At 42.4% G+C, this 19,512-nt stretch overlaps 4 protein-coding genes across 8 annotated transcripts in view; 3 read left to right on the forward strand and 1 right to left on the reverse strand.

The window, feature by feature from the left end:
- sapcd1 (suppressor APC domain containing 1) overlaps window positions 1-1,061 on the forward strand; it is a 16,036-nt gene extending 14,975 nt beyond the window's left edge. For both annotated transcript variants that reach the window (XM_037121487.1, XM_037121488.1), the window contains exons 3-5: window positions 140-310; window positions 547-702; window positions 907-1,061. In XM_037121487.1, coding sequence (XP_036977382.1) covers window positions 140-310; window positions 547-702; window positions 907-996 — 417 coding nt within the window. In that variant the 3' untranslated portion in view covers window positions 997-1,061. The remainder of the gene's footprint in view (window positions 1-139; window positions 311-546; window positions 703-906) is intronic.
- A 3,392-nt stretch (window positions 1,062-4,453) lies between these two features.
- On the reverse strand, window positions 4,454-6,803 carry LOC119032767 (achaete-scute homolog 4). The gene is made up of 2 exons (XM_037122283.1): window positions 5,152-6,803; window positions 4,454-5,060 (listed from the first exon to the last, which is right to left on the reverse strand). Exon 2 carries the CDS (start codon window positions 5,048-5,050, stop codon window positions 4,526-4,528), a length of 525 nt encoding a protein of 174 aa, XP_036978178.1. The 5' UTR covers window positions 5,051-5,060; window positions 5,152-6,803; the 3' UTR covers window positions 4,454-4,525.
- Window positions 6,804-6,818: 15 nt separating this feature from the next.
- On the forward strand, window positions 6,819-12,365 carry prdm4 (PR domain containing 4). Of its 3 annotated transcripts, none has more exons than XM_037122279.1 (12): window positions 6,819-6,915; window positions 7,251-7,313; window positions 7,488-7,603; window positions 7,716-7,904; window positions 7,998-8,753; window positions 8,940-9,089; window positions 9,390-9,508; window positions 9,596-9,681; window positions 9,773-9,900; window positions 10,001-10,570; window positions 11,072-11,240; window positions 11,366-12,365. In XM_037122279.1, exons 3-12 carry the CDS (start codon window positions 7,489-7,491, stop codon window positions 11,718-11,720), a joined length of 2,637 nt encoding a protein of 878 aa, XP_036978174.1. In that variant the 5' UTR covers window positions 6,819-6,915; window positions 7,251-7,313; window position 7,488; the 3' UTR covers window positions 11,721-12,365. The 3 variants fall into 3 exon arrangements, with proteins under 3 accessions (XP_036978174.1, XP_036978177.1, XP_036978176.1); XM_037122282.1 differs by having other exon boundaries at window positions 6,838-6,915; window positions 7,462-7,603; XM_037122281.1 differs by lacking the exon at window positions 6,819-6,915 and adding an exon at window positions 6,939-6,994.
- Window positions 12,366-13,049: 684 nt separating this feature from the next.
- tmem209 (transmembrane protein 209) lies at window positions 13,050-19,245 on the forward strand. 2 transcript variants are annotated; one of them, XM_037121289.1, is made up of 15 exons: window positions 13,050-13,166; window positions 13,524-13,684; window positions 13,841-13,899; window positions 13,998-14,129; window positions 14,235-14,464; window positions 14,598-14,802; window positions 15,050-15,225; window positions 15,311-15,382; window positions 15,666-15,762; window positions 16,275-16,400; window positions 16,531-16,628; window positions 16,938-17,052; window positions 17,216-17,313; window positions 18,058-18,131; window positions 18,351-19,245. In XM_037121289.1, the coding sequence occupies exons 2-15, from the start codon at window positions 13,545-13,547 to the stop codon at window positions 18,403-18,405; spliced, it is 1,677 nt and encodes a 558-aa protein (XP_036977184.1). In that variant the 5' UTR covers window positions 13,050-13,166; window positions 13,524-13,544; the 3' UTR covers window positions 18,406-19,245. The 2 variants fall into 2 exon arrangements, with proteins under 2 accessions (XP_036977184.1, XP_036977185.1); XM_037121290.1 differs by lacking the exon at window positions 13,050-13,166 and adding an exon at window positions 13,201-13,395.
- The last annotated feature ends 267 nt before the right edge of the window (window positions 19,246-19,512 follow it).

Consider the following 19,512-nt stretch of genomic DNA (forward strand, 5'->3'; position numbering starts at 1 on the left):
TTCTCAGTATCAGGTCACACAGGTGTTCCTGCCTGACGCCCATGGAGGAGAACTCCAGTTTAGGCTAGAAATCACAACTTAAAACAGCGTGTTGTCCTTTTACATAAACCTGATCGAGATTGTGTTCTTCCCATCTCAGATTAAGCGTATGAAGGACCTAGAGAAGGAGAAGGACGCCCTGTGGTCCGGGCTGGAGATCCTGGAGAAGACTCGTCTATGGTACCTCCAGAGGCTGGAGGAGAACAAGGCCAGGCAGGACAGCATCGAGGCCCAAAGTGGTGTCTGCTGCAGCCTGGAAGGGACAGCAGAGGTGCAGAGCTTTACAATACATAATTAAATACATGAACACAAGCTAAGTAGCCGTCTAGCTGTGGCACTTATGCATCCAAACACCCACCTTTAGGTAGCAAGACTTGCTTGTCATGGATGTAGGTGGGACAGGTTGAGAAACATAGTTTAAGAACAGGCTGAATGATGAAGAATTAACAATAGCCTTTGACAATTATTAGCTGATGGCTAAACGGCCATATATCTGTGTCTCCGCAGGCTCGTTCCTGCCTCCTCAGGTCTCTCATCCAGCGGGTGAACGGCTCCCTGGGCTCAGTGATGAGCGAGCCCAATGTCACCAGCGGCAGCGTCCCTTCTCTACCTGAGGCGGTGGCAGACAGCGACCTCCGATGGCACAACACAGTACTGACTCGGGTCAGAAAACAGCACACATTGTTCCTCAACAGTCCTACTTTGCCTTGATTTATTTTGGAACGATCCTACAGGAATTGTTGTCTTCCTCTCTGCTCAGACAGGGGATGCTTTTGTTTACATCCTCCACAGCTCTTGATAGATGAGTCTGTGTGTGCCTGTGTGATGTGACCATGGTATTTTACATTTCTTTTTCTCCTTTGACAGGAGGTGAGTGACAAGAATCGGCGGATCTCCATGTTAGAGTTGGAGAAAGACGCTCTCCTCGAACAGCTGGATGAGCTGCAGACCCACTGATTGATTACACGGTCGACACAACTTTGTAAATATGTATTTAAATGAATAAATGGCAGTAAAAGATGCATAGTTTCGCTTTGGTTTTCTGTTCAAAACAAACTGGTTGTGCTTGTTGACTAACCTGACCGACGTGTCACTTACATGTCATTACTGTCATGAGTCAGTAATTGAATTCATCAAAGCCAATCCCTGCTGTCATTATGTGCCATGGAGTAAATTCCTATTAGCACCGGCGGTCTTAATCTTATTTCCTGTGGATGTAATACTGATACTCATGATAATATGGGATTTTAGTTTATCGAAGTTTGTCAGTACATCACTGATCAAAGAGGTTGACAAAAAACCAGAAACACCTGACAATACAGAGTAATCTCTGTGGTAGAAATCAGCTCAAGTGTTTCCATTTTATGCATCTTTACGATTCTTTTCTCTCCCTTCTGTTTAACTTGAGGTTTACATTTAAAACGTTTGATTGGTTTATAGATTTTGATGAAAAACAGCCTTATTCAACTCTTAAATCAACATGCCACAGGTTAAATCACTATTGCATGGTATCCACTAGCAGTGCTGAGATGCAAAACGTACATTAAAGATCTCAAATGCAAGATACAGTATGTTGATGGACAGTGCAACAGTGTTTTCCTGCAGCATGCAGGGGACACTCCTGCATCACTGTGTGTCCTGTTGCCCAGTTGTTCCGCTTCCGTCTCTGAATGTGGGCTCTCTGTCTCGGCACGTCGCGGCAGCCTCTCACGGTGGTCCCGCACTGATCTGCCTTCGGCTGATAAACTTTATCTCACCGAGTCATCGCGCATGTTTGCAGGAACTCTCCCTCCTGCGCTGCACAAATCTGTAGCCACTCAGTCAGCAAGCTTTTGGTATCTCTTGTACACAGATACCCGTCTGTCACCCGTGCGCATGTTGTCTGGTCACGTCATTTTAGTTTGTCCTCGTCATTGCACTTTGCTTGATTATTCCACTTTATTCTTCCAGCATGTTTTAATTTTTTTATGCTTCACGTCCTGAATCAGAATCTTGTTTCGTTTCTTCGTCCCCGCAAAGTCAATGGTGGAGTAATTGTGTGGAAGTGTGTGTTTACTCCGTAGGCCATAGTGGCCCTGTGTCTCTGCGGCCTGCAGACATCACAAAAAAGAAAAAGGTAAATAAGTTGGATAGAAGAGAGCATGCGCTATACGGGTGTTCTTTTGTATCTGCCGGTCCGAGACAATAAAGTTTAGTGCAGTTGTTTGGAGCATAAAGAAACATTTTGACCACCTCTGATGTAACTCCACAACTAAATTGGAATGAACCAGAAAGCGTGACGAACGTCTCTGCTGTATTTTTGTATTAGATCACACCTGTGCGTCAACAACAACTTTTCCTGTAAATTAGAGAAAACGCCTGCGAGGAATCCATGCTGGGATCAGATTAGAATCAGGAAAGAAAACATCCACCCTGGCAGAGGCTTTCATTTAAGTAGCTTCATGTTCTCTATCTTCAGAGTGCCACTGAACCATCAAGCCCGGGGGTGCCAGCACTTGGCTAATTATTGGGTCTAATTCAGCCGAACACGTTTTGTTATGGGTATGTCATGCCTTTGTGGTTGTCAATGCCATTCTTCCATAGCAGCACGGTTCACTTCAGCTGCACTCTGCTGGTCCCACCAAACCCCTTTTACTTGTATACAATATCATGTTTGCTTTTTTTCCCCTGCAATTTGTGGTTTCAGTATTGGTGAATTTCGTAGATTGTGAGCTGTTTCCGTGCAGGTCGGCGGAGGTGGGAAGTGTAAACACACAAATACGGTGGAGAGGAGGAGGTGCTTTTTGGAGGTTCCTCTTGCGGGGCTGAGGGCTCCCTGATAAATGCATTCCATAAGATATTAGGAGAGGAAAACTTCCTGAGAGCCCTCAGATAGTGCGGTAAGTAGGTGGTTGTCAAGGGGCATTCAGGTAACTAAAAAACCATGGGAGAGACTTTCTGTTGAAAAGACACTTGTGGTTTGAGATGTCAATTCTGTGCTTTCCGTACCAGTTGATATAATGTTCACTTCCACAGGCTGCAGCTAAATGAAACACAATATGGCACAAAGGGAAAATTCATTAATTACTGATTATTTAATCATCAGTTTGCCCCCACAAGTAAAATTATACATGATACTGAGTAGTAGGTAGATTGATTAATTACGGATTACTTAATCATTAGTTGCTCTTTTTGTTCTTAAAGTAATTTTAAACATAATACTAAGTAGTTATCAGCTGGATTCATGAATTACTGATTACTTAATCATTAGTTACTCCTTTGGTGCCCCCCCCCCAAGTAAAGTAATACATACTGTAATACTGAGTTGTTAGCAGGTAGATGCATTATTTACGGATTACTTAATTACTAGTTACTCTTTTTGCCCATCAGTAATATATACTACTGGAGTATATCATTGATGCATTCATGAGTGCATCACTTGTTTGGGCTAATTTCAGTTACTTTATATGCAGCGCTAGCTCAGTCTACAATAATGTAAGCTGTGTGTAAGTTGATTTATATTTTCTATTTTTCATCTGAATCTGTAAAGTAACTATTAACTAATGTCAAAGCAAAGAAACAAAAGAACAATAGTACTTGATGCATACTATCACTGGTGATATGTCATGGCAGGAAAATGACTCAGTCAGTGAAACAAACACGTTTCTACGTGCAATGGTGGAATTAGCTAAGTACATTTACTGACTATTGACTACTTCCTTCCATTTTACAGGACTAGATGCTTCTTCTATTTGTCTGAAAGAGTTAGTTAGGCCACTTGTCTCTTTCGCTATCACAGTTTTCATGTCCAGAGTATGCGTCTCCAGATTCGGTGTTTAAAATTAGATTCTTTTAATTTAAATAAACAGTTTTAAACCCCTGATGATGTATCGCTGTAGATTTAACTACCCATACAGTGTGTAAAGTACTTAAAATGAGCTTGTTATTAAAGGTCCTTGTAAGAAAACTTAGATTTGAGTCTGGTAGTATAACAGTGCACTACCTGACCAGTTGACATTGAGACTCAAAAGTCATTTTTTCTCACAAATAGTACTGTTAAACATCTGCAGCACTGACAGGGAACATTTTACTGAACAGTGAGTTTACTGATTTTGGTGATACTTACTGATGATTTTGGTTACAACTGCAGTCTCATTTGTATCATACAAACAGGTCTGATTACTGCATGACCTTTGGAAGCCATTCAGTACATTAGAAAATATAAGAATTAGGTTGTCAAGTTTAGAGGAACTTGATATAGAACACAAAAAATAATTAGTTTAGAAATCAAATTGGCAAAGTGATGGATGGACCTACACTGAAATCATCTTTTGCTGTAAAGAGAGGCTGTGCTCAAAAACCACAAAATAATCACAATTATTTTCTTTGTTTTAAAAGATATTAGTGCTCAATGAATCGAATCAGACAGTGGATATAATGTCAATGTGTATGTTTTACTTTCTTTACATACTTAATGCAGATTAATCACACAGAAAGAAAGTGGGAGCTAGTAAACTCTCCCCCCACTGTCACGGAGGCCAGTCTTGGACTCTCCATCACTGCTGCAGTCTGTCCTCTGCTGCAGCGGCGCACGGTTACGCGCGTCTCCGAGTGACACCTCCATCCCGGACGCGTTCAAGTCCAGCAGGCGCTGCAGGTGTTTGATATAGTCAATAGCCGCCCGCAGTGTCTCCACCTTGCTGAGCCGTTTGTCCTCCAGCTCCTGCGGCAGATGCTCTCTGAGCCGCGCGTAGCCTTCGTTTACGCAGCGCACTCGGTGCCGCTCCCGTTCGTTCCTCTTGCGGATGAACGCAGGCTCGAAGGAGTAATCGCACACGCCGAGGGCTCCGTGAAAGGGGAAATAGGAGAATCGTGTATACGGTAACCTCTGGCCGTGCACGGGATCGAGGTATGCGGCGTCCAGGTGGAAGGGCAGTCCGAGTCGGAGCGCATCCTTGTAGTGGTGCGCTCCGGTGTTGTCCATGGAGAGGCCGTGGATAGCAAGCGTGGGGACATATGAAACATGCTCCATTAACCCCTCTCTATGAACAAAAAAGCAAATAACCAAAAAAGATAAAACATTTAGAATGAACACTATATGCAATTCATTTTGTTCCATGTGACGAAACTCACCCTGTCACAGCTTCCTGGCGATCATCTCGTGTTTTGCGCAAGGGTCTCCTTTTAAATCTCGCCACTTTGTGATCAGAACTACAAACTGGGATGTTTTCCTGTCCGGGACTTTGTCAATCTGTGTGACAGCTTGCTCGTTGGGCTTTTGAGGCTGTAGGTATGGTGGGTGTGATCCGGGGCGGAGAGGCAGCCGTATCTCTCTCATCAAGATAAAATTGTTTACATAATGTTCCTTCCGTCAACACTGTGAGGGGAGTCTTATCATGAATATTACTGTGAGCCAGACTTCAAGGGCTTATGATGACGGACTTGATTGTTATAATTTTAATAAATATATGTTGAATTTATTGGCTGTACCTATAACAGCAGTGGCGGACTCAGGCTTTCCGAAGGGCAGGGGCAAAAAATTAAAAAGGGAACCAGCTGCAACCAAGGATGCACTATTTTTTTCTTTTTTTAATAAATATGGGCTATAAAAGTGCAACATGTAAGAATGAGCCACCTGTTGATTTTATACAGTACCAAATAACTGCTGTCAACTATAGCTGCCATTAGCTGGTTAGCTCAGTTAGCCGTGCAGCTAGCAGTCCAACATTTCGCATCTAGGAAGTGTTAGTGTTCACACAGCTAGGACGGGATGGACAGGGGGCTAGCTGGTTGGCATGCTAAACATGCTTTGTAATGCAACACACAGACGTCATAATGTCAAAGCTGCTATTCTTTCACATTCCATTGACTTTATCTTAGGGAAGTTTTAATGTTTTCAACCAAATAGTCATACATATTGCATATCACATTTGGATGTGAGTTGTTCAGTTGTAACAAATATATCTTAAGTTCTTAGATCGCTTCATTTTAAATAGTTTCAGCAGCCTGAAGAGGTGAAACAAGTCAGAATATGACAGAAAAACAGGATCTGAGAAATGCATTCATTTGTGCAGCCGCAATATATCTACAGCTTTCATCTTTTGACCGTGCAGATTTATGCATGTGACCCAATCTTGGGCCCTGAACCCCGAGTTGAGAGGTTGTGAACTACTTATAAGATATCATCTAGGTGCTATCTCTAAAGAGCGATCTTTTACATGTTTGTTATTTTGGCCACAACGCTTGAAATAAATGTGTACAGACAATTTATATACATATATCAATACATATTTAAATGGACTAATAAACGATTATCTCATCTCATCTTATTTTAATGATATCCAAATGTCATACTGACCCCTTAGTTTTTAAATGCGTGAATCATAATGAAGACTTTTTCTGTCCTCCATTGACGGTGCGCTCTGTAGTTTTGTGAAAGAAATCTCCATTGACTGATTTGGCTTTGTGCATCAATAAACTCTCTTTGTTTTCGTGACTGAATAAATTGAATTAACAAACTGACCTTAAAGGACAACACAATTTCTTTCTGTTTTGTTTTGTTTACATGTGGTGGACCCTGCCACCTTTCTAGCTTCAAACAGCGTTCTGCGGACCTCATTTTCCTCTGAGAACAGCTTGTTTATTCAGTAAAAGAAAAACATAAACATTTCTTAGTTCTGCTAAGATCATTTTACTTCTGGGAAAATGTAGGCCTAAGTCTATTTTTAAAAAATAAAACAGCGTGACTTCCTGGCCCGTGACGAGCGGCCGCTTTTTGTGAATCAGGACAGAGAGCTGACCTGTGATCAGCCGAATACGCTATTCTTATCTCGCAAGTGCGCATGCGCACACAGAGCAGTAGTCTGTCATGGCCCCGTTCAGGGAGGCATTGTGCTGGTATGTTGTTGTTTTTTAGCTTTCGTCCTTTTCATGTATGTAATTGTTTTGCATTGAAGCTACACGACTTTGCCGCGGTGTAAGTGTACCTTGAGCTCGCTGAAACACCTGACAGTTCCCTGTTTTAACGGTGTATGTAGGTGTAAGTTATCCATGCTAACGCTAGCACTGTGACAAAACTGGTTGATGTGTTCGCTAACTAGTTGCAAACAAGTCACTGGAAACGACACGTTAATGATGTTCTAGCTGTTTTAATGTGATGTATAGAAGGATTGTGATTAGCAGGTCGGTGCATTAAGTTCTTATTGTTCATACCAATTTGTTTTATTTCACAGGGAGAGAAATATAAACCCCTCAGCAGGACACGGTTACTGATGGGCATCAGTTGTTGAGTTCAGGTAAGCTAACCTAGCTCACATCGCATACGGATAAACCCCTGTCTAAACCATGTCTTGATATTGCTAACTGTGTCTATAGCGGCAACACTCAAACAGTTTGCTAAATGTTTGGATATTATTGTGCTTCCTGGCTGGTTGCTCAGTCTAGGTCTCACTCTAATGTCGCTTCTTCAGGATGAATGACATGAACCTGAGTCCTGTGGGCATGGACCAGCTCAGTGTGCCCTCAGTGAGTGCCAGCCATCTGGGTCTGCCCACCTCCCCCACACACAACCCCATCCCCACCCCAGGTACGAAACAAACACGCTAGATCAGCTGTTAAAAGTCTTCACATATTCAGTGACAGTCTCTAAGTCTTCTCTCTTTGCTGAGTTGAATCTTGGTTTATGATCTGCTATTCAGGCATGCCGGTGGCCATCCCCAGCCTGGGCCCTTCCCTGGGCTCCCTTCCTTCTGCCCTCTCGCTGATGCTCCCCATGGGTCCACTGAGTGATAGAGGAGTGATGTGCGGCCTGCCGGAGAGGAACTACTCCTTGCCGCCACCTCCCTATCCTCATCTGGAGAGCAGCTACTTCCGACATATACTGCCAGGTGGAATACTCTTTGTTTGTTTGTTGGGTTTTTATCATCACTGCTCTTTTTTGAAGGGTGACTCTAAATATTCATCCTCCTCCCCTGCTGTAGGTATCCTGTCCTATCTGGCAGACCGTCCACCACCTCAATACATTCATCCCAGCAGCCTTAACATGGATGGGGCCCTGTCTGTGGCCAGCAACAATCCCTCAGCTCTGGACCCCTACAGTGGCCCTGGAGGCCCACTGGAACAAGGCCTGGTGCCCATGGACTCCAGACAGGTCAGTGGCCAGGCAGACCTCCACCAGCCTGGTGCTCATGAGCTGGACTCAACAGGGTTAGCCATGGAGTCACGTGTCAGCAGCCCCATGTCTCCTGACCGGATGGGAGAGGAGCTAGCCACTATGGATGGAGTCGGGGTGGTGCCTGACACTCAGCAGCAGCTTGGAGGTGGACGGCAGCCTCAGCCGCACGAGGGCCTGGACTCATCAGGTGGAGTCATGCCCCTTCATGGGCCCCCAGTACTGGAACTGCCAGTGGTGATGGAGTCCGACCATATGGGGGGTCGAGTAGGGAACGCAGGGGGAGGAGGAGCAGGAGGACTAGGGGAGCAGCTCCACTCAAACGGGGAGTTGAACTCAGGCGTTGTCAGTGTGGTGCTCACTGGCTCCATGACCAGCCAGGGCCAGCTGGAGTCTGTATCGCTACATGGACACTCTGGGATGGGGCTAGAGGCTGTAAATGTATCCCCCATCACTGCAGAGGTGTCGCTGGGGCCAGAAAACAACCTGGTGCTGGTGAACTCCACCCTGCAGCTTGAGGATTCTACCTCCAACAAGGAGAACATGGTCACTGCCTACACCATCTGTGAGTGTGCATTTGGAATAAATTCTTTGGATGTTACAGAGCTGGACATATCAATAGATTTGAAAATCTTGTGTTTTAGACCCGACGTATTGAAATTAAACAGAGCTGTAAAGCTTTGGAAATGCAATTATTTCGTGAAAATATATATATACTAAATACCAACTATTATGCTGTTATTTTCTCCAGGGTGCACACTGTGTGAGCGCTCATATACCTCAGACTGCCCAGAGCACGGCCCAGTCACCTTCATCCCTGACGCACCCATCCAAAGTCGGGCTCGCCTCTCTCTTCCGCGCCCTCTGTGCCTGCGCATCTCAGTGGCTGATGAACCGCTTGGTAAGAGAATACACCACCCAATCAGGGGACGCCTGTAAGGATAAGGACTTTAGTCAGTTTTATGTAGAATGTAAAGATTTTTTTGTTTTGTGAGTGTGATGATTAGACACTTTTCCAATACCTTTTGGGGTTAAGGGCTATTTTGCATACACACAAAGCGTTTTATTAACACATCATTTTTATCATCTCATCTTTTGTCAAAGAAAATCTATTTAAAATGTAGTGCATATGGGTAGACAAAAAAACATTCAACATACCATCAGTTTGATAACTGACAAGATGTATTGATGCTCCTCTCAGGAGTTTTTGCACGGGACGTTATTCCTCCAAGGACCTGCTTTGGGCCAATGGTGGGCCAGCACTGTAGTAACGTGGATCTTTCTGACTGGCCTGAAAAGGACACACCGCAAATATGGAAGGTCAGTGGAGTGGCTTTGGTCGGACTGTGTGTTGTCACAGTTGGCACAAAACCATGATAAGCTGATGAAGCAGTTTGTGTATTACAGATGTACCACAACAACGTGCTGGAGTTCTACATCGTGACGACGGACGAGAATGAGTGCAACTGGATGATGTTTGTCCGCAAAGCAAGGTATGGTGATTTCTGAGGTGTTAGACACGATTGCAATCAAGCCAGGATGGTTTTAAAACAATCCCGTTTGCTGTGTGTAATGTGTGTTAAGGACCCGCGAGGAGCAGAACCTGGTGGCGTACCCTGCCAACGGGAAACTGTTCTTCTGTACGACCACAGAGATCCACCCAGACCAGGAGCTGCTCTTCTACTACAGCAGAGACTACTGCAGGCTGATGGGTGAGATGACAGATGATGAAAGATGCTCCTCTGATCCATCGTTGTCATGGTTATCCATTACCAGATGTTGAGTACTCTACGTTTCTCTACATCTCCACAGGTGTTCCTCAGGTGCCCGAGGGTCAGATCTGCCAATGTGGCAAAGAGTGCTCCTCCTTCTCTGAGCTCAAGTCTCACCTCAGCAGCCATAACAGTAACCATAGCCATAATCAACCTCCACACAGCCACAGCCCATCACAGCAGGACCACTCTCAGCAGCAACAGCAACAACCACAGCAGCAGCAGCAGCAGCAGCAGCAGCAACAGGAGCAGCAGACGCAACAGCAGCAACACACTCACCAGGAGGAGAAGCTGACCAATGGGACTTCGAGCTCCTCCTCCTCCCCGTGGCCCTGCCACGCCCACGCTGCAGGACCAACAAACAGTGATAGCGGCAGGGGCGGCAGTAATAGAAACTCTAACAATAATGTTACCTCCAGAGCGAAAGGTCAGGGTCACGTACGGGAGAAGAAATTCAAGTGCAGCATGTGTTCCCGGGCTTTTATCACATCCACCAAGCTCAACGTGCACTTCATGGGACACGTGGGGATGAAACCTCACAAGTGTGAATACTGCAGTAAAGCCTTCAGTGATCCCAGCAACCTCAGGATGCACCTAAAGATTCACACAGGTTTGTACCAGGATCATTGAACTGTAAACGTTTGTCTTTACAGCTAGCAGACTTCTTGTATTTTCTAAATGAGACCTGTAAATAAAAATCGAGATGAAAAAGTACATGGTTTGGACCATAGAAAATGGTTTGAGAATCTGATGTTATGATGATGCCATGATAAATGTGGTATTCAAGGAGTAACCTAAACATTTGTACAACATTTTCATTTGCTTCCTGGTGGAGAGTTTCATTGAGAAAATACCACTGTCATTTTCTGCCAGTGACATATGTAGCTTTAGCCAGCAGGTGGAGCCAGGCAAGCTGTTTCCCCCTGTTCACAGTCTTTGTGCTAAGCTAAGCTACCCACTGCTGGCTGTAGCTTCACATTGGAATGAAGAATATTACAATAGTTACAAGTTTTTCTCATTTAACTCTCTGCTTGAGAGTGAATAAGTGTACATCCTGAAGTGTCAAACTATTGCCTTTTCAATCTCAGAAACTCTTTTTCTCCTTTAACAGGTCAGAAGAACTATAGATGCACGGTTTGTGAGAAGTCTTTCACCCAGAAATCCCATGTGGCGTCACATATGCTCATCCATACTGGTGCAGAGAAGCTCAAGTGTGACCTCTGTGACCGGGCGTTCATCAGGAAACACGACCTGAAACAACACATGTTCTCTCACACACAGTATGTAACTCTTTGTGTTCTAAATACATCTACGGAAAGTGAAGTCATTTCATAAGTTGGAATTGAGGCCAGTTCCACACAAATATAATGTGTCGCTTTTATATTCTTTGTCACTCCCACCACAGCGAACGCCGGATACAGTGCCCAAAGTGCAACAAGCATTTCCTGAAGACCAACCACCTGAAGAAACACATGAACTCTCACGAGGGCCGCCGAGACTTTGTCTGTGAGAAATGCCACAAGGCTTTCCTCACCAAATACCACCTCACCCGCCACCTCAAGATATGCAAAGGGCCCAAGACGGAGAGAGCGTCCCGTAAGGAACAGGACATGGATGAGGAAGATGAGGATGAGGAGGAAGAAGATGATGATGGTAGGGGAAGAGGAGGGGAGAGACACGCTGACTCAGCCAGCAATGAAGACTGTGGTTTAGACGTTGGAGGATATAACTCTGAAAAGTCCCTGTCACCCCCTCATTGACAACACTGTGCCTCTTGAGATGTCTTTGTTTATTTATTTACTTTACTGCATTACTGACGTTTACCTCTTAGTTTTTGCCAAATATTAGTTACTTTATCAAATGTTCTATTTTAACATCTTGCATAATCCAAATTTTAAAACCATTCATTTCGTCTCATGCTGCTATAATAAAATAGTCTTTGTCGTATTATAAGCCAACTGATGAAGATCAGACTGTATTTCTACAAAGCTACTCTCTCTTTTCATTGAACTCAGGCCTGTGTAATATTAGTTAATGATATTCATATAAGCTATCTGTCATTCATTGTTATTCCTTAATCTGTTATTTCCTTGATTCACTAACATGGGATGAATCACTGATTCATTTGTAGTTGCACAATTAATGACAATTAAAATTTCTGATGCCATATTCTTGCATTTTTAGTCCTTATATAAGTATTGGCTTTTGTTCTTTATTTATTACAAGCAAGATTTTGTATCTTTTTTTTTATTGAAAATTTTTGTGAACGAAAATGAGCCTCTTAAATACAGGAACCTGGGCATTAACGTGTTACTCCTCATCTTGTGAGTGTTGCCTCAACGTTAAATAGTTCCATCCTATCTGTTGCATAATGATTTAATAAATTAACAGTTACTGTTGGTTTATGTTTTTGACTGATATACATGATAGAGTTGAAAGCACAGGTTTCTGCTTGACTGACAATATTGTTTGCTTGTGTCTATATCATTTTCTTGTCTTTCACGTCTGTATTCATTTTTACCCATAATGATCACAGATTGAAAGTCATTTGTTCCCCACCTGCTGGGCATTCACTCTGTGATCAGCCGTAACGGATAACATAGAGGGACACTGCCTCCAACCGTTTTTTTTCCTCTATATAATTTGTGACCAAAAGTAAACTGTGATGACTATGATCATCAAGTAGCTTAAGAATATTAAATCATGGGGTCTCACATGGCATTAATGTATGGAGCAATGTAACACTTAAATATAAATTTGTCACATTCAATACATCAATGTGCATTTATTTTGAAATATTTTTTGGTGCATTTAATGGCATCTAAATGTATTTAATCTAGCTAAATTACGAAGATCAACTTGTAAAGCCATGAGAATCTACGTTTAATTCTTTTTTTTAACCCATTTATGTATTTATTTATTTGCAGTTTCAGTCCTCCATATAAATGTAAGAAAAATTCAAAAGGATATTTCAAATGTTATACTTATTTAACAGTAACAATCTAAATAATCTAATCTAAAATATTGTCTAACACGTCTGCTGTGGGAACACTATATCTTTCTTTCAACGTATTTATTAATATATATTTATGTGTCAAAATTACAGCAGCTTTGCTCAGTGAAAGCCTGTAACCGGAAGTACTTGATGTAACTTCCTGTTAAAATACAAAATATGCAGCGCCGTGGTTGTCATTCACTTTAGCGTGGTATGAATTATCTACAAATTCTACTTGTTGTATTTGTGTTACGGGCATGTAACAATAATTTTTGGTATAATACTGTAGTATTAGCTTTACACTTTGAAATAAACTAAGAAGAATTCTTTGCTTGGAAAAGCTGTACTGTTTATGTCTAAGCTAGCTAACTTTAGCTAACCGTTTAGCTAGCAGGTGGGCTAGCATGTCATACTTGAGTGTAATTTGAAGTCTAGCTAAGGTATGGTGATGTTCTTTAACGCGCTCTACTTGTTAATTTGTTACAACTTTAAGTATGTTTCAATCTCTATGACTGTAAGTCACTGCGTGCTCATTTTGGCTCACGGTCTATTCTGCTCCTCATTTCAGCCTGAACAGTCGTATAACATCATGTTAACCCCGCAGAAGGAGGGGATGCCCAGTATGATAGACAGGGCGCTGAGGATGAGGAGGGAAGAGCAGGCTCGTCAGATAGTCCTGGCCTGGGCTGTGCTCAACATGTCCCTAGCAGGCATGATCTACACTGAGATGTAAGTGGCTCCAAGTCCATTCGTGTTCTCCCATGCACACATAACTTGTTACTTGAATTGCAGCACAGATTTACTGTCACTCCAATCTACATATCTCTTTTTCCACACTGCTCGCAATGTAATGAACCTGTGTGTCTGGATTTACTTGTCTGTTAGGTCAGGGAAACTGCTGAGCCGATACTACAACGTCACTTACTGGCCTATATGGTACATCGGTGGGTTCCCTGTACTCTGTTGTTTATTTAAGGATGTTTGCAGGTGTTAATTCTTCAGTTCTTCTCTAATAGTTCTTCTCTTCTGTCCTCATTCACAGAACTGGTGCTAGCCTCTGTATTTAGCCTCAATGCTCTTTTTGACTTTTGGAAGTATTTCAAATACACAATGTCTCCCTCCACCATCGCTGTATCTCCTGGGCAGCATCGACTCCTGGGTCTGAGAAACACGAGTAAGGCTTATTCTTTTGCTCACTGAATTAGAATTTAGGGTTAGTCCTCTAGTCCTCAGTTTAGAGTATGTGATTATTTAAGCACGCCGGTCTGTTCTCTTGAAGGTATTCAGGCCTCTCCGCCCCAAAAGCCAGAAAAAAAGGAGACCCCTGCTCCAGCCCAGTCGTCTCCACTGCAGGGGCAAAGCGTGCTGAGCTTCAGCCCTTCGCGGCCGGCCACCACCAGCCCAAAGTTCTCCCCTAGCTGTGTACCTGGGTACAGCCCTCCTCTCAGCAACCCATCAACTCCAAGCAGCGCGGGAGGGCCCTTTTCCCCCTCAGTGGCCTTTGGAAAGGTACATCCATCATTGCTTTTAACTAAAAAAGGAAAAATGTAATGGATTGGCTCTCTATCAACTGAAAAATTGAAAAAAAATGTTCAAGTGCAATGTTCACATTAATGAATTTAATGAACTCTTCTTTTCTCAGGTGTTGAACTACAGTACCTCTCCTGCCTCCTCTCCATACGCCAGCAGCATCGGACCGGCAGAAGGCTCGAGCTTGAGAGCTCGATATCGCACATCCCCTTCAGTGTTTAACTCCCCTGGAAGTAAGGAGGACTACATGGAGGATCTGAAAAGCCTGGAGAGGTTCCTCCGAGTAGAGGAGGAGAAGAGTCACCGTAGCCAACTAGGTACAGTATCCCAGTGTTGAAGGAACTCAACTGTTAGTATTAACCGAGTCACTGCTAAAAAGGTATAGAATCAGATAAGTGATGCCCATTTTTAACATTTATACACAACGTAAATACTTTTGTGTGCATGGAGAGGTCAATCACGGTACTCGACGTCATTGTTAAGAAGCGACTACCTTTCAAGTTTAAATGAAGTTGATATTGAAACCCATTAGACATCATGATAATGAACCAATGCTCTCAACAGGGAGTCCAGAGGCTGTGTCTCCGAACCACAGCCCGACATTTTGGAACTACAACCGCTCGGTGGGTGATTACGCCCAGAGCCTTAGGAAGTTCCTGTACCAGCCAGCCTGCCGCTCGCAGGCCCCATCGGCCCACAAGGATGAGACGGACTTGGGCTCCAAACAAGCTGCAGAAGAGGTCTTTAAATAAGCACTGAATGGTTTGTTTGATGTATGTATCATTGGCAGCAAATTATATAGTTTTTCCCCCTCCTGTTATGTAGGTGTGGGCCAGGATCACAACCAGCCGCCCTGTAGTAGACAGCATTGACAGCTGGACAGCCAAGCTTAGAAATGTAAGTGTAACCTTTAGAACTACATATTTCAGAAACTTCCACATGAATTTACTTAAATTTAATGACCATTTTTCACAACATGAATTCTGTAATGTTTATTCTTAACTATTTTATTCATTATAATAATGTAGATGTGATGATAGAGGCTTCCAAGAGTCTGGAAATGTATGCATTATGTACTTAAAAAGTACTTGATGTATGTTCTTTAAAAGCCTTACGATCTGTAGAGCTGATTTGATAAAGGAGATATATTAGAAATCAAATCTATTTGTGTCTTTCACAGTGGATAAGTGACACCATCTTGGTCCCGCTGGTCAAGGAAATAGACTCTGTCAACAGCCAGCTCAGGCGGATGGGCTGCCCTGAGCTCCAGATAGGAGGTGAATCATCTTCAGTTCACATGAATCATAGAACATGCGCTTCGTCCTGACACTGCTGTTGGCAATGCCTAAATGTGACTGTCTCATACCCTAGAATATAAACTTGTTTTATGTCTTAGAAATGTCATGTTTTTCTAAGTAAGTGATATATTAATACCATTGGATGAAATTTTACATAAAATCAGAAAGGCAGCTCAGCCATAGTAAGATTTAAAAGTTTTGTTGTGCAAAAGATAATTAGATATAGCACTCACTTAACATGCACAGCTAAGACATAGGAAGATGTTTTCATGTTGTAGTAGCAGAACTGATTTTTTGGGATTTTCTATTTAAAATGCCCGAAAAGTAAACTGCACGAAACTAAGGCAGTGTAGGAAAACACGTTTCCAGTTCATTTTTTAAAAATAACAAAATTTTTCTGCAATATATAAACTACAGTAGTTGTTGCTCATTATTTCAATGTGTTCTAGTAATTTCAGAGTCTCACTAGTCTTCGCTCTTCTCTCCACCAGAGGCCAGCATAAGCAGCCTGAAGCAGGCAGCAGTGATGAAAGCCTCCTCCATCCCCACCATGAACTCTATCGTTCAGTACCTGGACATCACTCCCAACCAGGAGTATCTAGTTGAGCGCATAAAAGGTAGGTTTAAGCATGCAGTGTGTGTCTTTGCCAACTGCGATGGAGTGTGATGGGAAAAAATCAGACTTCACGAAAGGATGAGTTGTAGTTTCTTATCTGTGTGTTTTTCTTGTGTATCCTGTGCTGTCAGAGCTGGCCCACAGCGGCTGCATGAGCTCGTTCCGCTGGAATAGTGGTGGAGATCTGAAGAGCAGGAAGTGGGACACGGACCTCCCCTCTGACTGTGCTGTGAGTCTACACGCACGCACGCACAGAAACACACACACACACACACACACACACACACCTGCACTGAATGAGTGGTTCAACCAGTCGCCATTTAAAAATGTTACTTAACAGGTTCAATCAAAGTTGGGTTCATAATCTTGTTGCAGCTCCAATAAATGATTCTTTGTATTATTTTTTTCAGAGCCTAAGGTGATGTTCTCAGATAATTTTAATTTAATCTTGACCTTTAATTTGTTTTTTGTGTTATCCTAGAGGTCTCTGTGCTATGTATATATTGGGCCTCCATTAATACTTTCTCTCACCCTCTAGATCCTCATGCATGTATTTTGTACGTATTTGGACTCAAGACTACCCCCGCATCCAAAGTACCCAGACGGGAAGACGTTCACTGCTCAACACTTCAGCCACACCCCAGACAAACCTGGTAGGCACACACACATACACACGTACACACTGACCAAACAGGAAGACTGAAAATCTAATGCTTATGATTTTCTCTGTTTGCTTCTCAACTGTGAAACACAGCACCTACCTCGCTATTTTCACATCATACTTCATTCCTCCCCATTTTGTATTAATTCTAATAGATGTTACCAAGGAGAACCTCTTCTGCATCCACCAAAGCAGCACCACTCCCCCTCACTACCAGCTCATCTACCAGGGACATATCTACAGTCTACCCAAGGTGACAGCAAAAACAACCTGTTTTCTGTGATGCAAAACTGCTTTTGCTCTCATTTTGCCCTCACTGGCTTAAAATCAAATCCAAAGAAAAGCCTGCCTCACAGTGTGTTCTTATTTTTGTTCCCTCCGAGTCTTGATATTTATAGATCTTCCTGAGGAGGCAATGTAACTCAAACATCAGATCAAATCATCTTTAATGACTCCTTTAAGAATTGAACTTCCTTAAAAAGCAGAATTGTAAATACAACAGACATACAAAAAACACAGGCAACATTGTAGCATAAATGTCAAACAATGAGATATGTTATACAATGTCTGTATGTTACTGCACAGGACAGATTTTCAGTAAAACGCACAAAACATTTGAGAAGTGAATTATTTTTATGTTATTCTGTAAGCTTGTTCTTACTGGAGATCTTTTTGGGCCAGAGATAAAACTGAGCTCTGACCTTTTCTGAAAGAATCTGAACATTTCTGACCACGTTATTGTTTGCCTGTAAGCCTGGCTTCCGCCTTGTGTTTTGAGTGTTTTGATTTATTTTAAATGAGAGAATTTGATAAAGCATGGAGAGATTTGTAACTAGGGGCCATCTTTATCCAAGTTTTCCCCACGTATATCTAATAGATATCTCAGAAAATCCAGAAAGCTCAAGGCATCAGAACAGACGTCTCAGTCATACACCGTACAGAATGTCCTCTTCGACTGTAAAGCAATAACATGAACGCATCTTGTTTTCTATTGTAGGGCAGGAACAACTTGTTCCACACAATCCTCATGTTCCTGTATGTTATTAAGACTAAGGAGTCAGGGATGCTGGGGTGAGTACTTCTAACTAAAAATCATATAAAAAGCTGGCTAGCTCAAATCATCTTTGACACAAGTATATTGTATTTCCGGGTATAATGAGATATTGATTCATCGTCAACAGAAAGGTCACACACCAAAGAGCAGATTGCCTTTTGATTGAAAATGATCGATTTGACCTTGCTTGTCTTCTGCCAGATAATTAGATTGCTTTTCATACTTTCTTTCCTCAGGAGAGTTAATCTTGGCCTCTCTGGGGTCAACATTTTGTGGATATTCAAAGACTGAGGCGTCGTGCTTTGGAAGCAACACAAACCTTCACGTGGATTTTTTTCCCACGATGCTGTGTGGCTGCTCTGATAGGAATCCCACCTCGACTTAAGGACTGTTCTTTCAAGGGCATTTTGGGAAAGCAGCACTTAATTTTTTTGGACATTTTCTCAATTTTTGGTAGACAAATTGCCAACGATCTGTATTATCATTGACATTTTAAGTATGTGACACCACAGTGTGCTTATGATACAGTAAAGAGTTGTATTTTTTAACATTGTTTGGTTTTCTGATTTTGTATTTTGAGAATGTATCAGCATGGCAGCCTTGTGGATAATATACCTCAGATTTATCTGGTGGGTGGTGAAGGGCTCAGACCCATTTAGCACAAATGTGGATACAGTATGATTGGACTTGACTTTTTCTTTCTATTTCTGGTATGCTGTTTTGTTTTTGTTTTTCGTTTTGTTCCTGTAGTTCAATGAATGTCTGCTGCAGCAAAGATGCTCCTGGCATGCTTGAAGTTGGTCACCCACAGAAATGAGACTTCTGAAAATGGAAGCAATGCACAAAAAAAAACAAAAAACAAAACTGATGTACTCCCAGTAAGCTGTGATGCAACCCAACTATGTAAAGTGTGAATCGTTTTGATAAGTGATGAAGAACAGATGAGAAGCCTTTTCAATTACCAAACTTTTTCTGAATTATCGTATTTTACAAAATGGACCCGAATGCCATTTATCTTTATTGCTTGTATTAGCCATCAGTCAGGTTTCAGGCCTAATGCATTTTTGTTGGTTTTCAATAACGCCCTTTTACAAATGTCTCATGAGTTCAAAATAAAAGGACAGAAAAAAACTTGTAGCTTTAACTTTCATAGACATCCACTTGGTGGCAATGTAGTTCACTTTTTATGATTTGACCTTACTCCTGGTCCCACTATCTCATGTGACATACTGCATATCCACCGCATCAGTAATGTAATGTGATGTGATGCAGTGTCATGTGCAGCAGCATTCAGTTAAATGCTTGGGGCTAAATGACAATAATAAATCAATCACATTTATGTTGTGTTGGTATTGGTTTGTAGCGACATGCCTTTATAATTTACTGTAATGTTACAAG

The sequence above is a fragment of the Acanthopagrus latus genome, chromosome 14, assembly GCF_904848185.1.
Source record: "Acanthopagrus latus isolate v.2019 chromosome 14, fAcaLat1.1, whole genome shotgun sequence".
NCBI lineage: Eukaryota > Metazoa > Chordata > Actinopteri > Spariformes > Sparidae > Acanthopagrus > Acanthopagrus latus.

Coding starts and splice junctions, on each gene's coding strand:
- LOC119032767 (XM_037122283.1), bottom strand. CDS start 5,050: ATGGAGCATGTTTCATATGTCCCCACGCTTGCTATCCACGGCCTCTCC.
- prdm4 (XM_037122279.1), top strand. CDS start 7,489: ATGAATGACATGAACCTGAGTCCTGTGGGCATGGACCAGCTCAGTGTG. Junction 9,090..9,389: donor AGTGGCTGATGAACCGCTTG/GTAAGAGAATAC, acceptor TGCTCCTCTCAG/GAGTTTTTGCACGGGACGTT. Junction 10,571..11,071: donor GCACCTAAAGATTCACACAG/GTTTGTACCAGG, acceptor CTCCTTTAACAG/GTCAGAAGAACTATAGATGC.
- tmem209 (XM_037121289.1), top strand. CDS start 13,545: ATGTTAACCCCGCAGAAGGAGGGGATGCCCAGTATGATAGACAGGGCG. Junction 16,629..16,937: donor ACCTCCCCTCTGACTGTGCT/GTGAGTCTACAC, acceptor CTCACCCTCTAG/ATCCTCATGCATGTATTTTG. Junction 18,132..18,350: donor AAGGAGTCAGGGATGCTGGG/GTGAGTACTTCT, acceptor TTCTTTCCTCAG/GAGAGTTAATCTTGGCCTCT.